This window comes from Odontomachus brunneus, unplaced genomic scaffold (assembly GCF_010583005.1).
Source record: "Odontomachus brunneus isolate Ranch 3 - 2012 unplaced genomic scaffold, Obru_v1 Obru_scaffold_113, whole genome shotgun sequence".
Lineage (NCBI taxonomy): Eukaryota > Metazoa > Arthropoda > Insecta > Hymenoptera > Formicidae > Odontomachus > Odontomachus brunneus.
Window position 1 is genome coordinate 38,037 of NW_022639563.1, and position 20,087 is coordinate 58,123.

General features: G+C 41.5%; 4 protein-coding genes across 11 annotated transcripts in view; 3 read left to right on the forward strand and 1 right to left on the reverse strand.

Annotated features, from left to right (window-relative positions):
• LOC116849379 (two pore potassium channel protein sup-9) overlaps positions 1-20,087 on the reverse strand; it is a 66,396-nt gene that overhangs the window by 12,731 nt on the left and 33,578 nt on the right. The window contains exons 3-4 of one of the 7 annotated variants that reach the window (XM_032826493.1): positions 6,278-6,390; positions 3,683-3,842 (exon numbers count right to left, since the gene is read on the reverse strand). The exons of 2 other annotated variants lie outside the window; for them this stretch is intronic. The gene's annotated coding sequence lies outside the window, so the exon portion shown is untranslated. Of the gene's footprint in view, positions 1-3,682; positions 3,843-6,277; positions 6,391-6,821; positions 6,956-20,087 lie in introns of those variants that run through there. 4 more of the 7 variants (XM_032826492.1, XM_032826497.1, XM_032826495.1 and 1 more) reach the window with 4 other exon arrangements.
• LOC116849383 (nipped-B-like protein) lies at positions 6,851-9,672 on the forward strand. The gene is made up of 3 exons (XM_032826502.1): positions 6,851-7,183; positions 7,776-8,187; positions 8,775-9,672. Exons 1-3 carry the CDS (start codon positions 6,880-6,882, stop codon positions 9,157-9,159), a joined length of 1,101 nt encoding a protein of 366 aa, XP_032682393.1. The 5' UTR covers positions 6,851-6,879; the 3' UTR covers positions 9,160-9,672.
• On the forward strand, positions 10,058-13,481 carry LOC116849381 (arginine/serine-rich coiled-coil protein 2-like). The gene is made up of 4 exons (XM_032826498.1): positions 10,058-10,328; positions 10,893-11,171; positions 11,699-12,086; positions 12,645-13,481. Exons 1-4 carry the CDS (start codon positions 10,280-10,282, stop codon positions 12,889-12,891), a joined length of 963 nt encoding a protein of 320 aa, XP_032682389.1. The 5' UTR covers positions 10,058-10,279; the 3' UTR covers positions 12,892-13,481.
• Positions 18,230-20,087, forward strand: part of LOC116849372 — an 85,596-nt gene continuing 83,738 nt past the window's right edge. Inside the window, exon 1 of one of the 2 annotated variants that reach the window (XM_032826479.1) lies at positions 18,230-18,631. The gene's annotated coding sequence lies outside the window, so the exon portion shown is untranslated. The remainder of the gene's footprint in view (positions 18,632-20,087) is intronic. The other variant, XM_032826480.1, reaches the window with a different exon arrangement.

The window sequence follows — 20,087 nt, forward strand, 5'->3', positions numbered from 1 at the left end:
GAGAGGTCTCGGCAAAACTATATCAAAGTAGCGTATCAAATTTTGAGATTGAAAGCAAGATCAAAGTTTCTGACCTTACAGTTGCAATAAAGCGCGCAATTTCGCGCGCGGAAAGGAGTTCGCTGTCATATTGCAAAAGGACAGAACGGTATTAATTTGACACAGAACTTACTTTGCATCTAACTTTAATGAGTTGGAAGAATAAAGAAATCTCAGAACGATCTCGCAGTCAGTTCATAATGATAAGATGAGAGGAAAGACGAGTCGTCGTGACGGAGAGTGACTTATCGATTACGTTGGATAAGAACTCGCGCCGTACACATAATCCAAGTCGAAATTTTGACTTTACTTTCGATCTCAATATTTTATTTAACACTTTCTTTGATATTCTGAAGGCTACATCAATCTCTTTTGATTCTATTTGACCTGCTAACTTTGCGAGGAGAACCTTTTTAAAACCTACAAGTAACACTTTTTGCCATTTAAGAGCGCTAAATGGAACTTCAGTTTCTATGTGTATTATACGTTGATCTTTCAAGATATACGAATGTTAGAAAGTTCAGGGCGGGGTTAGAAAACAGGGCTAAAATTTTACTTTAGAAGTTCTGAATCCGATGGACCCCGTTCTGGATCCGATGTTTCCACGTATGTATGGAAGCGTTTGCAGCCTCGATTACTTCGGTAATTCGATAATTCAATTGCCAACATGATCAACGAGACTATCGAATGCGTAAACGCCTCTCGAGCGAGGCGTTCCGTGTCCGAGGCAATTGAGTCACGTTGTTACAATCGTGCTCCCGTTAAAAGTCGAGCGATGAGTGAAACAACCTCCTCAATTGCGATTACTTTCGTGCTTTTCGTCGACGTGTCTCGTTTTTCACGTCCATTCCTCCATGATGCACACCTTCCTACGCCGATAAATTATGTCGAGTCGCGTCGCGCTGGTGCGAGTAATAGAACTTTATTCCGCGTCCGTGTATTCGCTGTGTCCTTGAATCTCGGAGAAAGTTCGCGCCACAAGTGTCTAATAAATCACCGAGGCTTGATGGATACCTACGGATGGATCGTCCCGACAGGGCGATCGTTCGGTAACCTTGAGTCTGCATAAAAGTCGCGACACACACGTGTCGTGGACAAAGTCGCGTAACACAATTACTCGTGTTGTTACCGGCAAAGGTCCCTCGCTGATAGAGAATTCGTACACCTTCGAACAAGTCGTGACTAGTACAGAATGTACATAGGAGCCATTCAAGTGCTTTAACAAATGATTCATTTATTCACTTAGGAAGTACCAGTTTAGATATTATAGATAAGTGCATAACACAAGCTCTCCTTTATGCTTGATTTAAAGTATATTTTTTACTTCACTAGATTTTTATTTTCTTAAAATTCAAAGTTTATAAGAATTTTGGAAGATATGTGCTGAAGAGATATGCAAAAATATAATCCGATTGAAAGAAGAAATCAATCCAATTCGAGGAAATTCGTAAATTTAATCTGTAGTAAAGAGGATTCAGATAATCTCACAGAGCTCATGTATATACGTAACATACATTTCAATAGCAATTCAAGAAATATAGAACGCAAACCAATGTGTTACGACGGAAAATCCTATCTCACTTGATCGATACTAATAAATTTGACCGCTGGTCGTATTCATGAACGTATACACGGACGGTAAATATGTTATGTACGTGTGCAGCCACAGGACTTTGGTCAGAGCATTCAGTCGATAGAACCGATTGTACTCAATCGTATTATCTCAAAAATGCCAAGATTGAAAAAACATGGTCGATACAAGACGTCGTCGCGTTCGGGGTATGAATATCGATACGGTGGACACAATGGTTATTTTGCGAGCTGGAAACGAGCTTGATCGGGTTAAACTCGTTACGTTAACAAAGGTAAAAGAATGATATTCGCGAATATTTGTTATATTTTTCCTTCTTTCTCTTTTTCTCATGTAATAACTGCAGGACACAATAATAGACCTCTTTTCAATTTGTTGATATATTATTCACGCATTAATATGTCTCTCACATTCACACGGAGAGAATGTGATAAAAATTACTAGAATTTTGCAACCGAGAAATAGATCAACATTCTGCAGTAATCGATTATCTTTTCATTTCGTGCAATTATAGTTATTGTTTATATTTTAGGAACTATGAAATGTGCTATTAAAAAATTTGCTATACTTTTAACGAAATTTACTATATTTCTTAATAAAATTGATCTTATCAACAATCTATTTCGGCACTGCTAGAAACATAGTAAATATGAAAAAAAAATTATATTAAAAAGAAAAAAGCTATAATAGATATTCTCTCTATGCAATTATCAATTTCGAGTAAATATTTATGCTGAATTATCTAGACAAAGTATTCTAGACGACTTAACGATATCTTCACGTTATGTAAAAAATATTTGAAATTAAAAAGATTTATAAAATTAAAGTTTAAAAATTCGAATATATGCAAAGACTCTCTTAGAAATAATTTAAAGAGAGAATATGGCCAATAAAATTCATACAGCGCAATAAAAGTCTAATCGTTACTTTGATGCGATCGCCAAATTAATTGATTTATGAGAGGATCTCGTTTGTTTGCGACTAGTTATGCCGCGCTAAATATTCCTTTCGGTCTTTTATTAATGCACGCGGTGAGTTTACCTTCCTTATTCAAACGTTATCCCTTAATACCCAAGTGAGATGGTAATAATTCGGTAAGCGCATCAAACAGCAGCGCTTAGGTCCTTATTGGCCATATTCTCTTCGTTTAAAATATACATTATTGGACATGTTCAGTATTTCTCTAAATATATCTTCTAGAACATCAAAAGTAGCCTTTTAAGATCACGAGCATTCATGGCTTGTTAATGAAAACGCCTATGAATTCACAAAAGGAATTAAAGGCAGACGTTATTATCTCAATTGTCAAGTTCTGACTTTCATCCGCGCCAAGCCCCAGTTGGATTCATCTGACTCTCGAGATAAGTTGGATCGTTTCCTCGCGAACAGAGAATGCAACCGGTATAAGAACAGGAAATATAATATAATCCTTACGAACTTATAATCGGATGATGACGGACGATGAAGTATTGGATTAGTTTCTTGTTTCATCAGGATTCTCTTCGCGGATAAACCTGCGAGAGGCAACTCCGTGAAATCGAATCATCGGTATCGTCGATCGGAAGGAACAGTCCCGACGGTATCGGTATCATTGTCCCTCGCTCTTCCTTTCGCTCCTGTCGCCTCTTCAAAATCGATTTTCTCGAGCGAAAAATTATGTAAGAAAACCACGATCTTGTTGCCGTTCCGTAAAGAATTATTACGTAAGATTGCGAGACAAAAAACGTCGCTCTAATTTCGCTCGCTGGTCACACGCCGTAAATATATACGAGCGAGCGTTGCGCTTTGCATAGTGCTTTCTTCAACAGAATCTGCTTGGCATATAGGTTTGTGTGTATTTCTGACCAAGTTTAAAAAAAGAGAGTAAGTTACGTAAAACTCAATTTATTCGTAATCTGTGTTTCTTTTTATCGACAATTTATCGTTCTCTTATTGGCCGTTACATATGTGTGTCTTTTTTTTTTGTTTGCCTGTATCAAATATTCGTCGCACGATAAAAATGCCTGCGTCATAAATTCGTAGCTTCCAAGACATTCATCCTCCAAGACTTACACAAATAGTTTCTCGGCATTTGTGCAGGCACGTTTCGTTTCCAAGAGAAACGGGACGCTCCTCGAGTTTACTAAATCCACAGTCCCGGGTATATAAACGGCGATAGCTTCGGGGGTTCGGGGTATCCAAGGTTGCCGCGTCATCCGCAACTCGTAATCATCTGTAACGTAACGCGGCAATTTACTCTCGCTAATGAGATACATAGTACCGTCCTACTATTCAGTTCCCTACGTATCGAAACACACGAGCGTGAATATGCAATTTTATGCGGAACAGTTAGTCTCTTGACTAACACAAGTTCTATTTTGAGATGCTTGAAAATTTCAGAGTTCAATCTGTGATTTTTATCTCAAACGTTTCGTTTTAATATCTACATTGAATTCAGACTTTGATGCCAGCGTAACACAGAACACTGAATACCCAATTTGTGAAATTGTTCGAACGAAATTATTACAAAAATTCGTTACGAGTCGTATGAAAGGGAAAGTTAAGAGTATTACTGGATGCCGATGCAATAACGATGTTATTGCGCGATAATCGGATCAATAATCGGATGACCGAAAGACCTGCATGACGTGTAATATTTTCACCCATGTGAAGAGGGGTGACCATGGGATCGGACAAAAAGTTCACACGAAGAACGATCAAAGTGCAATAAATCGAGCAACGACGCGCCAACGAATGGGCGCCGGCGTTAGAAACTTTCCTCTCGCATCTCTCGTCAACGCTGAAAGTCCTGCCGAAAGTTACGTGAACTTTAATAACGCGTCGTTTCCGTACGGGAGGGAAACTCAGGGATCCTGTACAGCGTAATAAAGTATCACACGGGCATGTGATTCAAAAACAACCTCATGCTTCTCTATTTTGATGCACCCTTGAGTTCTTCACGATAAAGAAGAACCGCCTTAACGTATAATTAAACGTGAAAAACGTTGAGCTTGAATCATCTTCAACTTTCCGTTAATCACTGGTCTTTGGAGAACAAATATGGAAATTTTATTAAACATTTTAATAATTAAAAGGAAACATATATATATATATATATATATATATATATATGAAGCACGTAAAAGAGACTACTTTGATAATACTGTAAACACTGATTTTAGCGAAAGTTGATTCAAATGAATCTTACATGATTCGAAGAAAGCTATGCAATGCATTACTCAAATTCCTTTTGCCACTCATAGTTTTCAAGATTTCAAGATTACCTGCAGTTTTTTAAGTGGAAATCAATTTATATTCTATAAGAAAAGTTGTAAATAATATTAAAATAAATTCAACCATATTAAACAGTATGAACGACCCCTATTAAATTTATTGTATTTTGAGTGTAACAATCCGTCGGTTCCGAAACGATTTCTTACGAAATGATTCCTGTTATGTACTTCATCCTATATTTGTTGGAAATTTAAATATATTCAAATGTAATTATATAATATAATTATATAAATTTAAATATATTTAAATGTAATTATAAATTGTAATTATAGATTGTGTTTAAATGTAATTATAAATTTTAAATCCAAATTTGGCTTGTACCGATAAAAATATCGGAATAATCGACAGAAGATTCGCGCAGTGATTAATCCATTACAACCACCGGCATTATCCGCGAAAACGCAACGACAAAAGCGCATCGTACAATCTTCATCCGTGGTCGAGGCCGACCACGATCTTGCAATACGGAGACTCACCGCGAAGGAGAAATATCATTATCAAATTATGGCACCGCCAAAGGGAAAAGCGAAAAGTCGAGCCACGAAGAAACGAATAGCGGAACGAGTACCACGTCGTGGAATTCGTTCTGGCATCCGACGGACGGTTCATAAACGCATCGACACTCCATATCGGCGACGACAAGCGTACGATTCCATCAGTATACCTCAGTTGGTCTACGAGCTGCTCACCATCGATAAATACAATCGAGGTATGCAATCGGCACTATGCGATATTGCTATGCTGCCGTCGATCTCCACAGATTGCCGTAGAGAGAGAAACTTCCGCAATATCTGTAATCTGCAACATGAAGACACCTAACCTCTCTTCGATCGCGATATGAACTTTTGTCACAACGTAAACCAGATCTAGAAAGTATGGACAATGAGAGAGAAGAGTGCTTCGCGTGGAGAGACCTTCAACTCGCTTTTAATCTGACGTAATGTTTGGTAAACCCGGTGATTCTCTAAAGTGACAATGAAAGAGCAGCATGAACGCATACCAGGCTGTGCGTCAAGAAAATAGCTTTTTATGTTTCTATGTCAACCCGTTCGCGAGTTATGGCTCTCGAAAGTATTGAACACATAGAAGTGGAGGGAACTATCGCGCGCCGAACGGACGTAAACAAGAGTAGGAACAAGGGAGAATTTACAACTTGGCAGAAGAGTAGAAAACAGAAAGGCGGAACTAGCGGTCAAGTGGTAGTCGACAATTTTTGCTTTTCTATCAGCGTGAGTTCTGATTGACTTTTGTCTTTCTGTTTTTTGCTCTTCTGCTAAGGTGTGAATTCTTCCTAAGGCTGTGCTTCCATGCAGACAATGGGCAGTGTAGAAGAACGATCTATGCTACAACGTTTTCGAAAATACTTGCACTTACGTCTACGCGTAACAGCATTCTCCACATACCGTTGCCTTCCGTTTCAGTAGCGCCAAGCTGAACGAACGTTCGATACAATTATCGATATCTTCATTTCTAAATGTTCTAGTGACCTAAAATAAAAAGCGCTGAAAAGCTGAGGCTGCATAGATGTACAATCATGATTGTACCGTGAAATAATCAATTAGTGAGGTCAGATTTCTCCAACAGAAAATCTCAATTATCCTCAGTTGTTCTATGTGTATATCGAGGTATAATGTACGCGTAATATAACCAAAACTTTATGTAAGTCTTGACGGTCTTAATTATCTAAAACATTGGTCATTTCACGATACTAGAAGAATTTAGAAATTAGTAATGTCTACTAGTAAGTGATACACAAAGATTTGAACAAGTTGTGCATATCTTACAGAAATAAATAATAAGAACGTTGAGTTTAATTTATTACAATCACTCACATCATGATATAAGTATAATTAGAAGTTGTCTAAAAATGTACAAGCACTGTGAAAGTACGGAGTTTCAGTGAAAGTGGCGTTGTTACGTTTGCTTTCGCAGACGCGAAGAGATCTCCGAAGCGTTTTGAAACACCTCCTCGAAGAATGCGGGGATATCGCGGACAGCAAAGGCTCTCGTACGGAGCGGTTGACCGTTACAATAGCTCAGAATCCATCCGAGTTCCCGAATACATGGTGGAATCTAGACCCACGTCTGTTGAGAGCCTGACGGAGGTGACAGATGCTGCGAATAGCTCTGCGCCTACGAGTTCCGCTAACAGCAGCGTATCGAATATCTCGATGGAGCCGATTACGCTAGCAAACTCGCTTAACAACGCCAGAGCGCTCTTCAAAAAGAAGTCCTTAGTGCAACTCATCAACAGTTACATCAAAGCAGGTATCGAGGAAGGTGTGTTTCCAAGAAGAACTATTTCATAAAAATAACGGTTTGACATATAGCGGCCTTAAGTAAAACTTAAAATTATATAATAAAATCATTTTTTAGATCTTTTTTCTTCGAAAGAAGCATAAAAACTTTTGCGGTAACATAATTGAATCATAAATAAATAAAGTATTCTCTATTATCCCATAAAAAGCTGAAACTTTTAATGACTTTTGCAAATTTCTCAAAATTTGCAAAACAACTGTTCTAATTATTTCGATACTTTTGTATAGTCCGACGATTACGAGCTCTTTAAAAGAAATAATAATAAAAAGAAAAAGATAACACAACACACATAAGGCGTAGCATGTACAACAGCCTTCACATGAGCAAGCGGAGTGCGACGACAATTCCCCGGGAGGATGCATTGAACGAGCACGAACGAGCGTGAAGGGGCGCGAGTGAGTGAACGCAGCAACGGTGCTGTAGCTAGCTCGTTTGGTGCATCTGCACCGTGGGACCTATCATTCCACCCCGCTGTACATAAAAGTGTTCTTGACCGCGAGGTCAAAGTTCTCGAGTGACGATGAAGGCGCAGACGGAAACGGCGCGGTTGCAGGGAAGCGACAGGCGAAGAAGTACATCCGCAAAGCGCTGTCGTTCGGCGTGAGATCGGGTTACCTGACCCCGGCCGATGCGCGAGGTAACGTGCTGCGCGTATGTCCAACCTTGGTGAGTTCCAGGACCAGCGACGTGGAGTCCCGACGGAAACGACGCATCGCCCGACGTGGTGATACGCGTCTAATGACGATCGACGATCGCAAAGCGATGCGTCGGGGAGTCCCGAAGAGCAAGGCGTCGCGACACGACGTCCGCGCGGAGGACGCGACGAGCAGAAAAAGATACAGGAGGCACCCTACCGAGAGTCCTGTCAGGAGCTTCAGCGCGAAAAACGACGGTCTGAGAAAATCGCCTGAGTCAAGACGGCGTGAGAAAAACAAGTCGAGAAGTAGTGGCGCACGGAATAATAGGTGGGTGAAACGGCAATTTCATTAACTACGCGCGGCCTGCCTACATCAGTTATGTTAATCTCACGCGAATAATACATGTCCCTTTACCTGAACTATTACTCAATCGTGAGCTCTTATTCTTCTTATAAAACAATAAAAATGTATTGCTCTCCGTAGTTTAAAATATAACGTAACGGTTTCTACATTTTTTTCGCAAAACTGCAGCGCGTCGCATTAAAATGTTCCCTCGTTCTTTTTTCTTCGGCGAGTTCACATCACTGCAAATATTTTATTTCATATTTTTCATATTAGGTAGCTCCTCAAAGAGTTAAAGTTTATTTCGGGAGTCTTAACGGATTCCACAACACGGGGATGTCTTAATAGACGTAAACGCGTCAGGAGTACCTTAATAGATTTAAGCGCAGGAAGGGAGAACGACAAAAATATGTACGTCACGGAGGAATTAAATTTTTCTTCTTCTCGCGTTGCGCTCTCTTGCAGCGGTGACGCAATGTTCGCGCGACCTATATTGTTTTGACCTTTTTGTTCTTGTGTGTCCGCGCGACTGGGAAAAAATTTTCACTTATTCGGCAACCGTGTTTTTTTAGCAAAATCGACGAAAGGGCCGACGATAAGCGAGAGCAACAGCGAAAACGGGGTGACAACGGAAAAGTGAAAAAGCCAGTCAAACGACGTCGCACGGCTTTGTCACCGAAACGCGTTGAGGATGATCACGTGCCAGTCGTGGAGAATTACGTGAACGCAAGTGACCGAGATCGATACAAAAGCAACGAAGATAATTACAGAGCCGTAAACGATAGACGGAAACCGAGCCGGGAACGTGAATCGAGGGTGGAGGGACAAAAGATTAGCATGAGTGTCGACGACAATCGCGATGTCGAGCGTAAGGACGACAGCGACAACGACGACAAGTCCGAAGAAGCGAGTATCGAGCGTGATGCAAACGGCACCACCGGAGAAACGGATGTCTAAGAAGTTAATCGCTTACTCGAATTGCTCTACCGAGATATATTCCTCGGAAGAACGAGAGTCTTCTCCTTTTTGTACTATCTTATTCATTCATTTGTAGAATTTTATTTGTTGCATATATTTTTTGCATTTATTTTTGGTATTACACTTTTGTATCGTAAACACGTAAACGTAACGCGTAATCCTTTCCATCGTGCGTTTACGTTAATGTTGAGAAGAGAGATAGATTGTTGAATAAATATGTGTGATTTTTATGAGAATTCTGTGTAATCTTATTCTTAGAAATTTTTTGTCAGTAGCAAGTTGAATAAAATATGAGAGGATACGGTGATTTCTCATGCAGTGCTTGCGCGATAAATACAATAAATAAATAAAGAGCTACGTAGAGGAAAATAAATTGATGTGAAAATGTAAAGCATTAGTTGTGGACAAATAGATATTGCTAAAAAAAAGATCTCTCTGGCATTTAACATGGAGATTTTTCAGCTTTCATTTTACTCGCATTAACAACGCAGAGCCATGCAATATTTATTGAATAGAAAACATTCCCTCTCACAATCGTGAATGACTGACGACCGTTACCTCGAAATCAAAACTGTTGCCATTTTAATCGAACACTGCGGGTTTTCTGTCACGAACGTTTCAATTTCACTCCACAGTTAAACCGTGCTACAATCCAACTCTCGTATTCTACAGTATTAACGGACTTGGAATTGCTGTCGAGCTTACTTGCCAATTAAATCGCAAATGTTATCGTGCACGCGAGAAAATCGAGAAGCGTGCGCGAAGTTCTCTCGCACGAGAAAGATTATAATTTGATAATTGGTTTACGTTTACGTTAACAACTCGATTGCTCGTACGATATATACAAATGACAAGCGAACACGACGTTGTGTTGTTATTAAATAAAAGACAAGAGACAAGAAGGGAAAGCGGCGAGCGAAGAAGCCGCTGGTTGCGCTTCTCTCCTAATCTTTTATATCTTGGAAATTCCTTGACAAAATTCCGCGCCACGACCGACTGATTATTTGGAAAACCCGCAAAATCTCAGCAGACAGCCGAAAGGAGAAATCCCCTACGCGATCCTGCCAGGAAATATCGCAGTACCAACAGTAAGCACAAAATGGCTCGCATAAAGAGACATCGAAACGCGAGAAGTCGCCGAGGAATGAGTGAGTGATCAGTCTCAACGCGTTAAAAAGAGAAAACGGAGATTTCGCTCGTCTTCTTTTATGTTTTCGCGCATAAAGAGATAATATAATAAATATTTATAAAATAATACTCGACGCGGACGTGTGCGCACGGAGACTCTATTTCAATACAAACGCGCGATGCGATTAAATTATTGCGCTAGTAAATTGCGTTAACAAATGTCAAATGATATCATGATGTCATGTTAATTATGCGAAACCAATAATCCACTTCATTATGTCTACAAAACTGGTATTATTCATGGTCTCATTCTGTCCACGAAATTGGAATCATAAGTACGCGAATTAGTTTGCATTATTTCGCGATATTGAAAATCTCTCTCTCTCCCTCTCTCTCTCTCTCTCTCTCTCTCTCTCTCTCTCTCTCTCTTTCTTTTTCTTGTAGCTTAAATAATCGTTCAATAAATTATTCGCGGACTTGCGCGTTTCCGATATCTCCGTGACTCTTGGAGCCGCGACGCGCTCAATCCGAGGATCTCTTGTAAACGCAACGTAAATATCCCTTCGCTTTAACGTATCCTACAGAGCGCCATTATCGCAAGCCGAACATTCCGGAGCTGGTCTACAAGTTTCTCGTCGCGGAGGAGGCTGCTCGTGACGTGGGACGCGCTCCTGAGACAAAGTGTCGTCGCTGCGGTGAAGAAGTCGTAGATTCCGCGGATTCCCCGCGCACCGCCGACAGGAATATGGGTTACAAAGCCCGTAAGAATAGCGGTAGGGTCTCAAAGACTCGCGGCATCAAACGACGTACCACGTCGAGGGATTTGCCGGTCACGTATTTACAAAAATGCGTAGGCGGCGAAGGTACGGAATTAATTGATCGTATAATTATAGATCATATAGATCGCGTTCAAAGTTAAATTGCTTTGACGACGATGATCAGAGAATATAAAGCGGAGTCTCCTATCGCGCGTCTATAAATATCCCTATGATCAGCATTTCGAACATGTTACATAGCTTTTGAGGTAAAATTTAATAACAACCCCATAATATAACTTTGCATTGCATGCATTAACGTGTATTATTTTGACCACCCATATCGTTTCAACAAACAAAAATTCAACAAACATTACCGAAATATATCTATGTGGATGTATCGTGAATTAAATGACATAATCGATGGGATACAGTTCGCGAGGTCGCGCCTATTTGGAGAGTCATACCGCACAATATAATTTTGTGAAAAAAAGGTCTTGCGATCGATTAAACGTGAAGTCTCCAAATAGCTGCGAGAAAGAGAAGGAAATATAACGATACACTACAACAAAACTTCTTGTTTGGAATAGCATCTTCTTATCTTGGATAAATATAGAGCGAATCCTCTTTAACAGAAACGAGAAAAGCGAGGAAATATATAAAGAAGGCGTTAGACTTTGGTGTCGAGTCCGGCTACCTTATTCCTTCTGATCCCACTTACAAAGTCCTACGCGTGTCGTCGAATCTGATGAGAAGTGATTCGCGGAGGAACAGGATAAGCGCGTGCGATAAAACCGTATCTCAGGAGCAAGACAAGAGCCTGCGCAACACCCCGTCCAGGCTCGACGACCTGCAAGTGCAGGAACAAAGGAGGAGAGGACGTAGGAGGCGAAGGCGAGGACGAAGATCGAGAAGTGTCTCGCGCCGTAGAGTCAGCAGGAGGGGGAGGGGGAGGGGGAGGAGGAGGAGGAGGAGGAGCAGGAGGACCAGGAGCAGGAGTAGGTCACGCACAAGGCATAGCAGGTAAATGTCCGAGAAGTAACGCAAATACGAAAAAACGCGCGAGAATTACTTTCAACCCTTTGAATTGCGACTCGAATCATTGATTTTATAAAGGAAATTAGTTGATTGAAATTGATCTATTTATCTATTCATTAAATCGCGCAGAGGACAGGGTGAACAGATACCGATTTAGAGGCTATGTAATTTACGAATAACACGCAATATTGCACATTGGTAATCATTAAAATAGTAGTAATTAAAGGTAAATTGAAGAAATGATATTTGCAATCAGAAACAGTCCATCAAATTGCGATTACGCGCGTATTATCGATCACATGAATTATCGATAGAATTACTACATGCGCATAATTGTGCATATATATATATATATATATATATATAATATGTGTGTGTGTATGTGCACGTGTTGTGTGTGTGTGTGTGTGTATACATATATATATGTGTGTCTCTGTTGGACAAAATAATTAGAGTCTAGCATCATAATCGCTTGTACGATACTCTCGTACTGCGAACTACTTGAGTCTAGAGACGCGATAAAACGCTCAAAGGAATTTCCAGCCCGCAGAATCCCGAGGAGGTTGCCGAGGACGATGTGGACGATTACGAGATAGATGAGAACGATCCAAAGAGCAATATTCACAGCGACGACGTAGAAAAGGAACCGAAGACAGCGCGTTCAAACCCGCCTGACGAGGAACAATCCACGAAGAAAGCTGAGAGGAATATCTCGGACTTATCCGTCGACGAGGACGAGACCGACGACGAGGAGGAAGAGAAGAAGACGACCAGCGTGACCAAATTGTAGCTTTTCACAAATCTGTCAGCGACAGTCCGCGAGAATCTCCTGTGATATAGCAACGTTCTTTCTCTCCCCATTTGATATTACGATTTAAAGCCGTATTAATAGACATTATTTGAAACTTCTCAGATCAGATACTCAGATTTGTATATGAAACTAAATGTAAATTTTTCAGCTAAATCGCGATTACAAATACAATGTCGCATATATTGTGTGATTCAAGTAGTAAACTCAAATGTAACTTTAAAGTCATCGGAGTATCTCACTTTAGGACAAATTTCAAGTAATAACTATTAATATGAGCCTTAGTGAGCGTCTTCTACAATGCAATTTGGCTTTGTATAGAATCGCTCGATTCGTTTACACATATTTTGATACATCTATTTTATACAAACTCACGTGTGTACGATGTGATATATGTGGTCATGGTCTCCGTGTGCATCTGATAACTGTATACACATTCTGGCAATAAAACAACGGCATTAAGCGACCTTTCAAAAGGGCAACTATCATTCGTCGTGTCCTGAGCCGCGCGCGCCAAACTTTTCTTTACAATCTATCGAGAATATATGAACGTACACAGAGAGGACGATTTGAATTGGACGATTTGATTGGTTGAATCAAATAAATTCTTTTTTGGAATAGTCCAAACGAATTTTTTGATTAATCAAACAAAATTTTATTTGACGCAATAAAAATATTTATTTGCGGTTTAGTTCCAAAGAAATATTTTTGTTGTGTCAACCAAATAATTTGTTTTTGGACTATTCCAAAGAAACATTTATTTAATTCAATAAGTCGTCCTCTTTATATATACATAAGAATATATATACATATATACTATATATAAATATATATAAAGTTGATATATATATATATATATATATATATATATATATATATATATATATAAACAGTTGACTGCAAGTGACACAGGAATTGCTCTGGTCTATCCTCTTTTCAAAATTACAGCCGGGTCCGAAACGCGTTTCACGACTTCGCGAAGTTATGCGATTGCTCGGGAATCAATTTTCTCTTGCGAATTTATGACGTCGATCGGGAGTGAAATTCTCTTCGAGGTCGCCAATGATAATCCGGTTCTCCGGTAGCAGTAACTGAACGATCGTGCGACGTTGAACGCGTTGTATTGACACGTGAAATTCATATTAATAATAATAATAAGAAGAAGAAGAAGAAGAAAGAAATTGAGAACAAAAAAAGGAGAGTCATTCTTCCTATAGAAAATCCATCTGTGACCCATGATTTGTCTCAACTTCTTATATCGCGACCATCGATCATCCCGGAGTTCACCCCACTTCCGACAAACGAAAGAGACTGAGCTAACTGAGTAGAGTTCAACAGTACTCGATTCCGTACAAGCCGCGGACAATTCGCGTTACACTGTGGCGGAACCCGAAAATCTGGCGAGCGCGAAACTGATACGAATTGTCGGCAACACCGCGACTCCCATCCCGTGTGAATCGAAATCAATTCAGCCGGTGATCCTTCTGGGACAAATGGATCGCGCGTATACTATCCCAAGTAAGAGTTCTGAACGGACCTGAACGGACAAATACGGCCACTGAGACCCTTCGTTCACTTATACTAAGAAGGCGGAGGTCGTACGAGGACGGAGATAGATGAGCGCCGATGGACGCGTGTGCGCGCACTTAATAAAATAATAATTTATCGAAGGTCCGCACTCGCTCGTAAATTCGTGGGACGTGATCGGTTTGACGAAGTTTGTAGATGTAGGTCAAAATGTGTTAACGCGCGTGACAGATCTTCGTATTAGCGTCTGCTTCATTATTGAATTATGTTCCAACGATTTTTTTTTTCAAGAAGCACTCGCCGCCCGAGATTATTTATTTATCCCGCAATCATCGGAAGGATCCGTGCGTCTGGGACGTGAAGTGCGATAAGTAGGAGATATTATATATTACTTTTCAAAGAAACGTTCGTACAGAATTATTCCTCTCAAGCAGATTTACTTTTCTCTAATCTTTGATACTAATAGGAGTAAAATAGGAAAATAGGAGTAAAAACGAAAAAGAACGATCAAAACAGTACGAGAATGATGTTCTCTCCAGCGGACGACGATGAGTAGTTCTGACAAGTGAGCAAACCGCAAGCGACAAAATTGGCCATTAGTCAAACCGCGTTGAAGGTCCCTGAGGTAACCTCCATATCTCCGGCACGTGCACGTGCCACGTGTGACAAAATGTCACAGAATAGTGTTCCCGGGATCATTGCTTCTGACGAATAAGGAACCATATGAGAGGTATCTAGAGACAGCAGGAAAGAGAGAAGAAAGAAAAACATAAGGTCTGCCTACGGGTTACGGAAATCGTGTCAGATCTCTTGAGTAGCAAGGGACGACCTCTTAATTGGACGAACAAGATTAGAGAAACGGAGGCAGCACCCAATCAGGGTGTCACTCACGTGGGTAGCCGCAAGAAATACGAACACGCGTATCCGGAATCTTCGGCATTTCTGCCCCGCGACACAGAAGGCGTCAATAATGCCTTCCAGATCCGATCGAGGAATTTTCGGGTCGAGCGAATTGCACGTGGATATTCGTGCGTCATGACTCGATTGTAAATTATGTTCGATAGTTTGATAGCGTTAGTTGTAAGTGTTTCAGTTTAACGTAGGGTTGAAAAGCAAATGAACAGATTAGCGTGCATCACACAATTATTGGCATCCTCTATTCAGTCAGACTATTTATAAAAACTTAATTATTCTTGCAACAGACGGTATTTGTTACGATTTAATTGTAATTATCTGTTTTGTAATCACGGAATACAAGAAGTTTAATCGCAGTGCTGATCATAGGAAAAACCAATTTTTTTCTCTAGAGTACCAATGACTACAAGGGGGATGCTAATAATTGTGTGATTTATCCTATATTATTCTCTATATGAAATACTTAAGATTTCATCATAAATAGAAAATAAACATACAATATTATACATATTGGGATGTATTTCCGCGTCTTTTTCGTGTCGTTGTAAGTCTTTCAAATCTTGGCCGGTAAGCCCCTCATTCGTGCAATTTTTCAGAAAAGAATGCGAGAAACTTGGAGCTATTTCCGAGCTTTGGAGTTCTGCAGCAACCTTAGAAAGAACGAATTACCCGCCTCGAGTTTCCACAACACCTACTTTCCTATCCTTTTAGACGAAGTTATTTTTCTTCAGCGGTACAACATCGTTTCCCTTCGTCAAAATTAAATTGGTCGTGACGGCTAAATTATATCAAGTTTTTCCTTGTTAGAATTTGCGATTATTAAGGCTGTTCGCCGCGGCCATATTGAATATTAAAAGAGAGAAATAACACACTGAACATTCTTGTGCGTGCCATTTTCAAACAAAAAGATACTTGTGCGAAAGTATATTTCATGTCGTTTGAGCATGTTTGTAAAATGTTCCGCAAACTATCTTCTTCTCTTGATAGTCAATAAATAATTGTAAAATAAACGTTGCAAAATCATGAAGGAAGGTAGATCAAAGAGGAAAGTTTGCTTGTTATGTTTAATTTTACGAGTATTTATATCAAGGAGAAAGGATAGTTTTCGGAGCATTTTGCAAGTATGCTGAAGCGATCAGAACTGTTCTTTCATATAAATATCTTTTTGCTTGGAAATGCAAGAATTTTGGACATGTTTTCTCGCTTGTTATATCATCGGTCAAGAGTTAATTCAAAGTTAATAATGATCATCTTTCTTTTTGGTTATCTACATGATATAATTTTCTCGGCAAAGCGAACGCATGCGAAAATACATTCCCGATTCAACAAATATTCTTTTCATCAACGTTCGTATTTATAGCGTAATTAAACTTCCGGGCGGTGTTAACCGCACTCACTTGTGCGTCATTGATGCAGTACATTGGCGCCGTTACATCACCGACATCGTGTTAGCTAATCGAGAACTATACAGTGCGAAGCCCACGATATGCCATAGAATTTGTTACGGGTGCTGCAAAACTTTACGTAAGTCCAGCTCCCCAAGTTACGACACCACTTTCATTCAATCGCATCCGGAAACACCCACCACTCGGGGTGTTTCCGGTGCACTTGTGCGCGAGCTGAACAATTGCACGACCTTGACTAGTTTCTACGCTTCGAAATATATCGCCAGAACATCGTCTGTCTTCTTTTTACTACTTTTTCTAGTCTACTCTCTTCCTCTCTGTTCACTATCGTCGCGTTCTCAAACATTCATCATCTCAAGCGTTTACCAGTGCGGCTTTATTCTCTCTTAACATAATAAGGATTTGTCTTTTAACAGGCACTACGATGAAAGAGATAAACGGAGAGGATTGTACCATTAGATTTTGATTTTCAAGATTATATTTCACGTCAAACTACGATCCTACCCGCATCCTGTACCGTGCACGAACTAAGGTGTACAAACCAAGGTTCTCTAAACCAGATTAAAGTTCTCTAAACAGATAAAGGTTCTCTAAACCAGATTAAATATGAGCAGCGAGAACGACGAAAACGCACTGCAAATCTGATTTACAACGGATGCTTTGTTTCGTATAATACTATGAAATACACCGTATCATCCGCTTAGATATACAACATAAGTATATCGCATCACGTAGAATATCGAAGTACTCGTGCGCGTTTACCGCCTGTACCTCGTCTCCTCAACCTCCCCGTAACGAGTCTTATCAGCACAGTGGAAGGATTAAACGCGCGCGATAGGACGTTATAATATATCTCGATAAGGCCGGCGTCAACGCTCTCTTTCTCTCCAGTTGTGTGAGTTCACGTTCTTGCGAGGGTTCAAAATATTCTCCCACGGCGCGGTATCTCCGCGTACACGAATCCGTACGATCGCGTCCACAAATAGCATCTTTTTCTCTCTCACGCTGCAATTACGGAGCAGAGGATCGCGCCGCGTGACCTTCACTAGTCCGTGAACTCCAGTCCGCGAAATTTACGAGCGACGCGCGCTCATTCTTTTTCCTCGCCTCGCGTCTTCCAAGCGTCGATTCCGCGCCGATCCGTGCGCTTCTTTCCTCTTCGTCGCGTGTATTATCCCGAGCATTGTGCTGGTCCCGCTCGCACCGGAGTGCTGCGCACTGCACAAAGGGGGAAAGCGGATCGATCGTGGGGCTGCATCGCGCCTCTTGGTCGACGGGTCGTGCAACGGCCGACGTTTCCCGCTTAGACGACACCCGGCGTCGTCGGTCGCCCGACGATTGCGCACCACGTGGACGCGAATTTGCGCGAGAGTCCTCTGGAACCGTTCGCGACCGCCGGCGTCGCGTCGGCGTCGAGGGGGTTGAACGCGGCGGCGGCGGCGGCGGCGGCGGCGAGGGTATCGGCGGTGGTGGTAGCAGCGGAGGCGGTGGCGGCGTCAGCGTCGGCGGCGACGGCGGGTATCCCGATGTTAGCAGGCGCGCCCGAACACGTATCCGACCGTGCGCCCTTCTCTCCCTCGATGCCGCCGGAGAACGGCAGAAGAACGACGGCGGCGGCGGTTTCAGTCGGCACGCGGCGTCGCGACGCAACCCAACGCGCGTGCATCGTGCTGGATGCGCGCACCTCTGTGCTCTCGCTCTGTCTGCCGCCTCTCTCATAGCTCAATGAGACCGTCGACCTCTTCTGACACAAATCAGCTCGGTGAGTGATACTTCTATCGGGTGGGCGAAGGGTGCGCGAGGACGGAGGACGAAGGACACTGCGGTAGTGTGCGGCGTCGCGATCGTTGCAACAACACAATTTTCATTCTCAGGTGAGTCAGAGAATGTACCAGTTTCTCGGATTAATCGTGCGATCGCTTTCGCGTGGGAACGATCGACGAGGACCGACGGTTGATTGGCTAGAAGCTGATTTGCATTAGTTGCAGTTTCGTTAGTTGCATCTTTAATGAATGTCCAGCGAGTTCCATGACGTGGAGCACTTAAATTTTTCGAGCGTGCTCCTCTCTCGGGACTTATCGAGAGCGGGACTTGCGATCGCACGCGACGTCCGCCTTGATACTTGCGCGTCTCGTCGGAATTTTCAGATGGGCTTGTTTCACAAGAGCGAGTCTTCTAAGACTGTAAACTCGCCGGCCAATGGGTGCGTCCATACATGGGTTTAACACGCATTCACTTGTACGTGCAAAGAGAGCAAGAGTTTAGCGGCGCGAGCGTAATTAACATGCCACGCACCGTCGACGCGCGTCAAAGAGAATAATTTTATCACATTGGAAAAGCCACCGTATATAATTAAAGGATCGCGCGCTCTCGCGATGTAATTAATCGTCCCTCCTACCAATTAAATTTAATTGTGCCCTCTCGACCTCTCGCGCCCGTCTGATCTAATCAATCATTTCAGTCATTAAACTGGCGCCATTGCCGCTTACAGATGTACACGCTGTTATACATCATACTGAGATGTTTATGAGGTATACCTGTTTATTATTCATTTGACTTGTTTGGATTGCTGTATTAATTGCTGATTGCGTTGTCCGACTCGCTGTACAAACTAACCTAGTTATCTTTAATTTCATTTTAAATCGTCGATGAATTTGGGAGAAAAAATCATAACGAGGAAAGTTTCATGTCTTTGACTGCGCAATTATGTACTATATCAGGCGTAACAATTCGCCTCATTTACATCACGTGACAAATTTAACGACACGAATTTACGATTCCGATTATTCGTTTACAAGACATCTAACGCTAATTACATTTTCAATGAAACGAACGTAAAATCGAGACGATTCGCACGAACAATTACTTATGAGACTTTAAGAGTTCCAAGCGCAACGTATTATGATTTAAAAAAGTATTTAAATGACAATCAAAATGATTGTCTGCCGATATATCATCATGATCACTTTTGTCGTCCTCATAAGAGAACTAGATTTCGTGTCGGATCTTCTTCCCTTTCCGAAAAGTTGTGGATTTCACACTTTTATCGCACACACGATAAATCGTGCGCCGCGAGATCAGCGGTCTGACGGAGCTTGTCCGACGGCGAGAGACATGAAATCATCCGGGGGGTTCTGCACACAGATGAACAAATCGATCCGCCATGGCAATTACTCTCGCATGCATATTGCGAACGAACTGGTAGCAACGGCGGCAGCAGTGGCGGCGCTAAAGGAGAGATATGCATTATGCATTGTTAATCTAGGCCTCGCCAATTACACGCACGTAGACCAGCCACCGTTCCCACATCGACGGCAGTAGCATTGAATT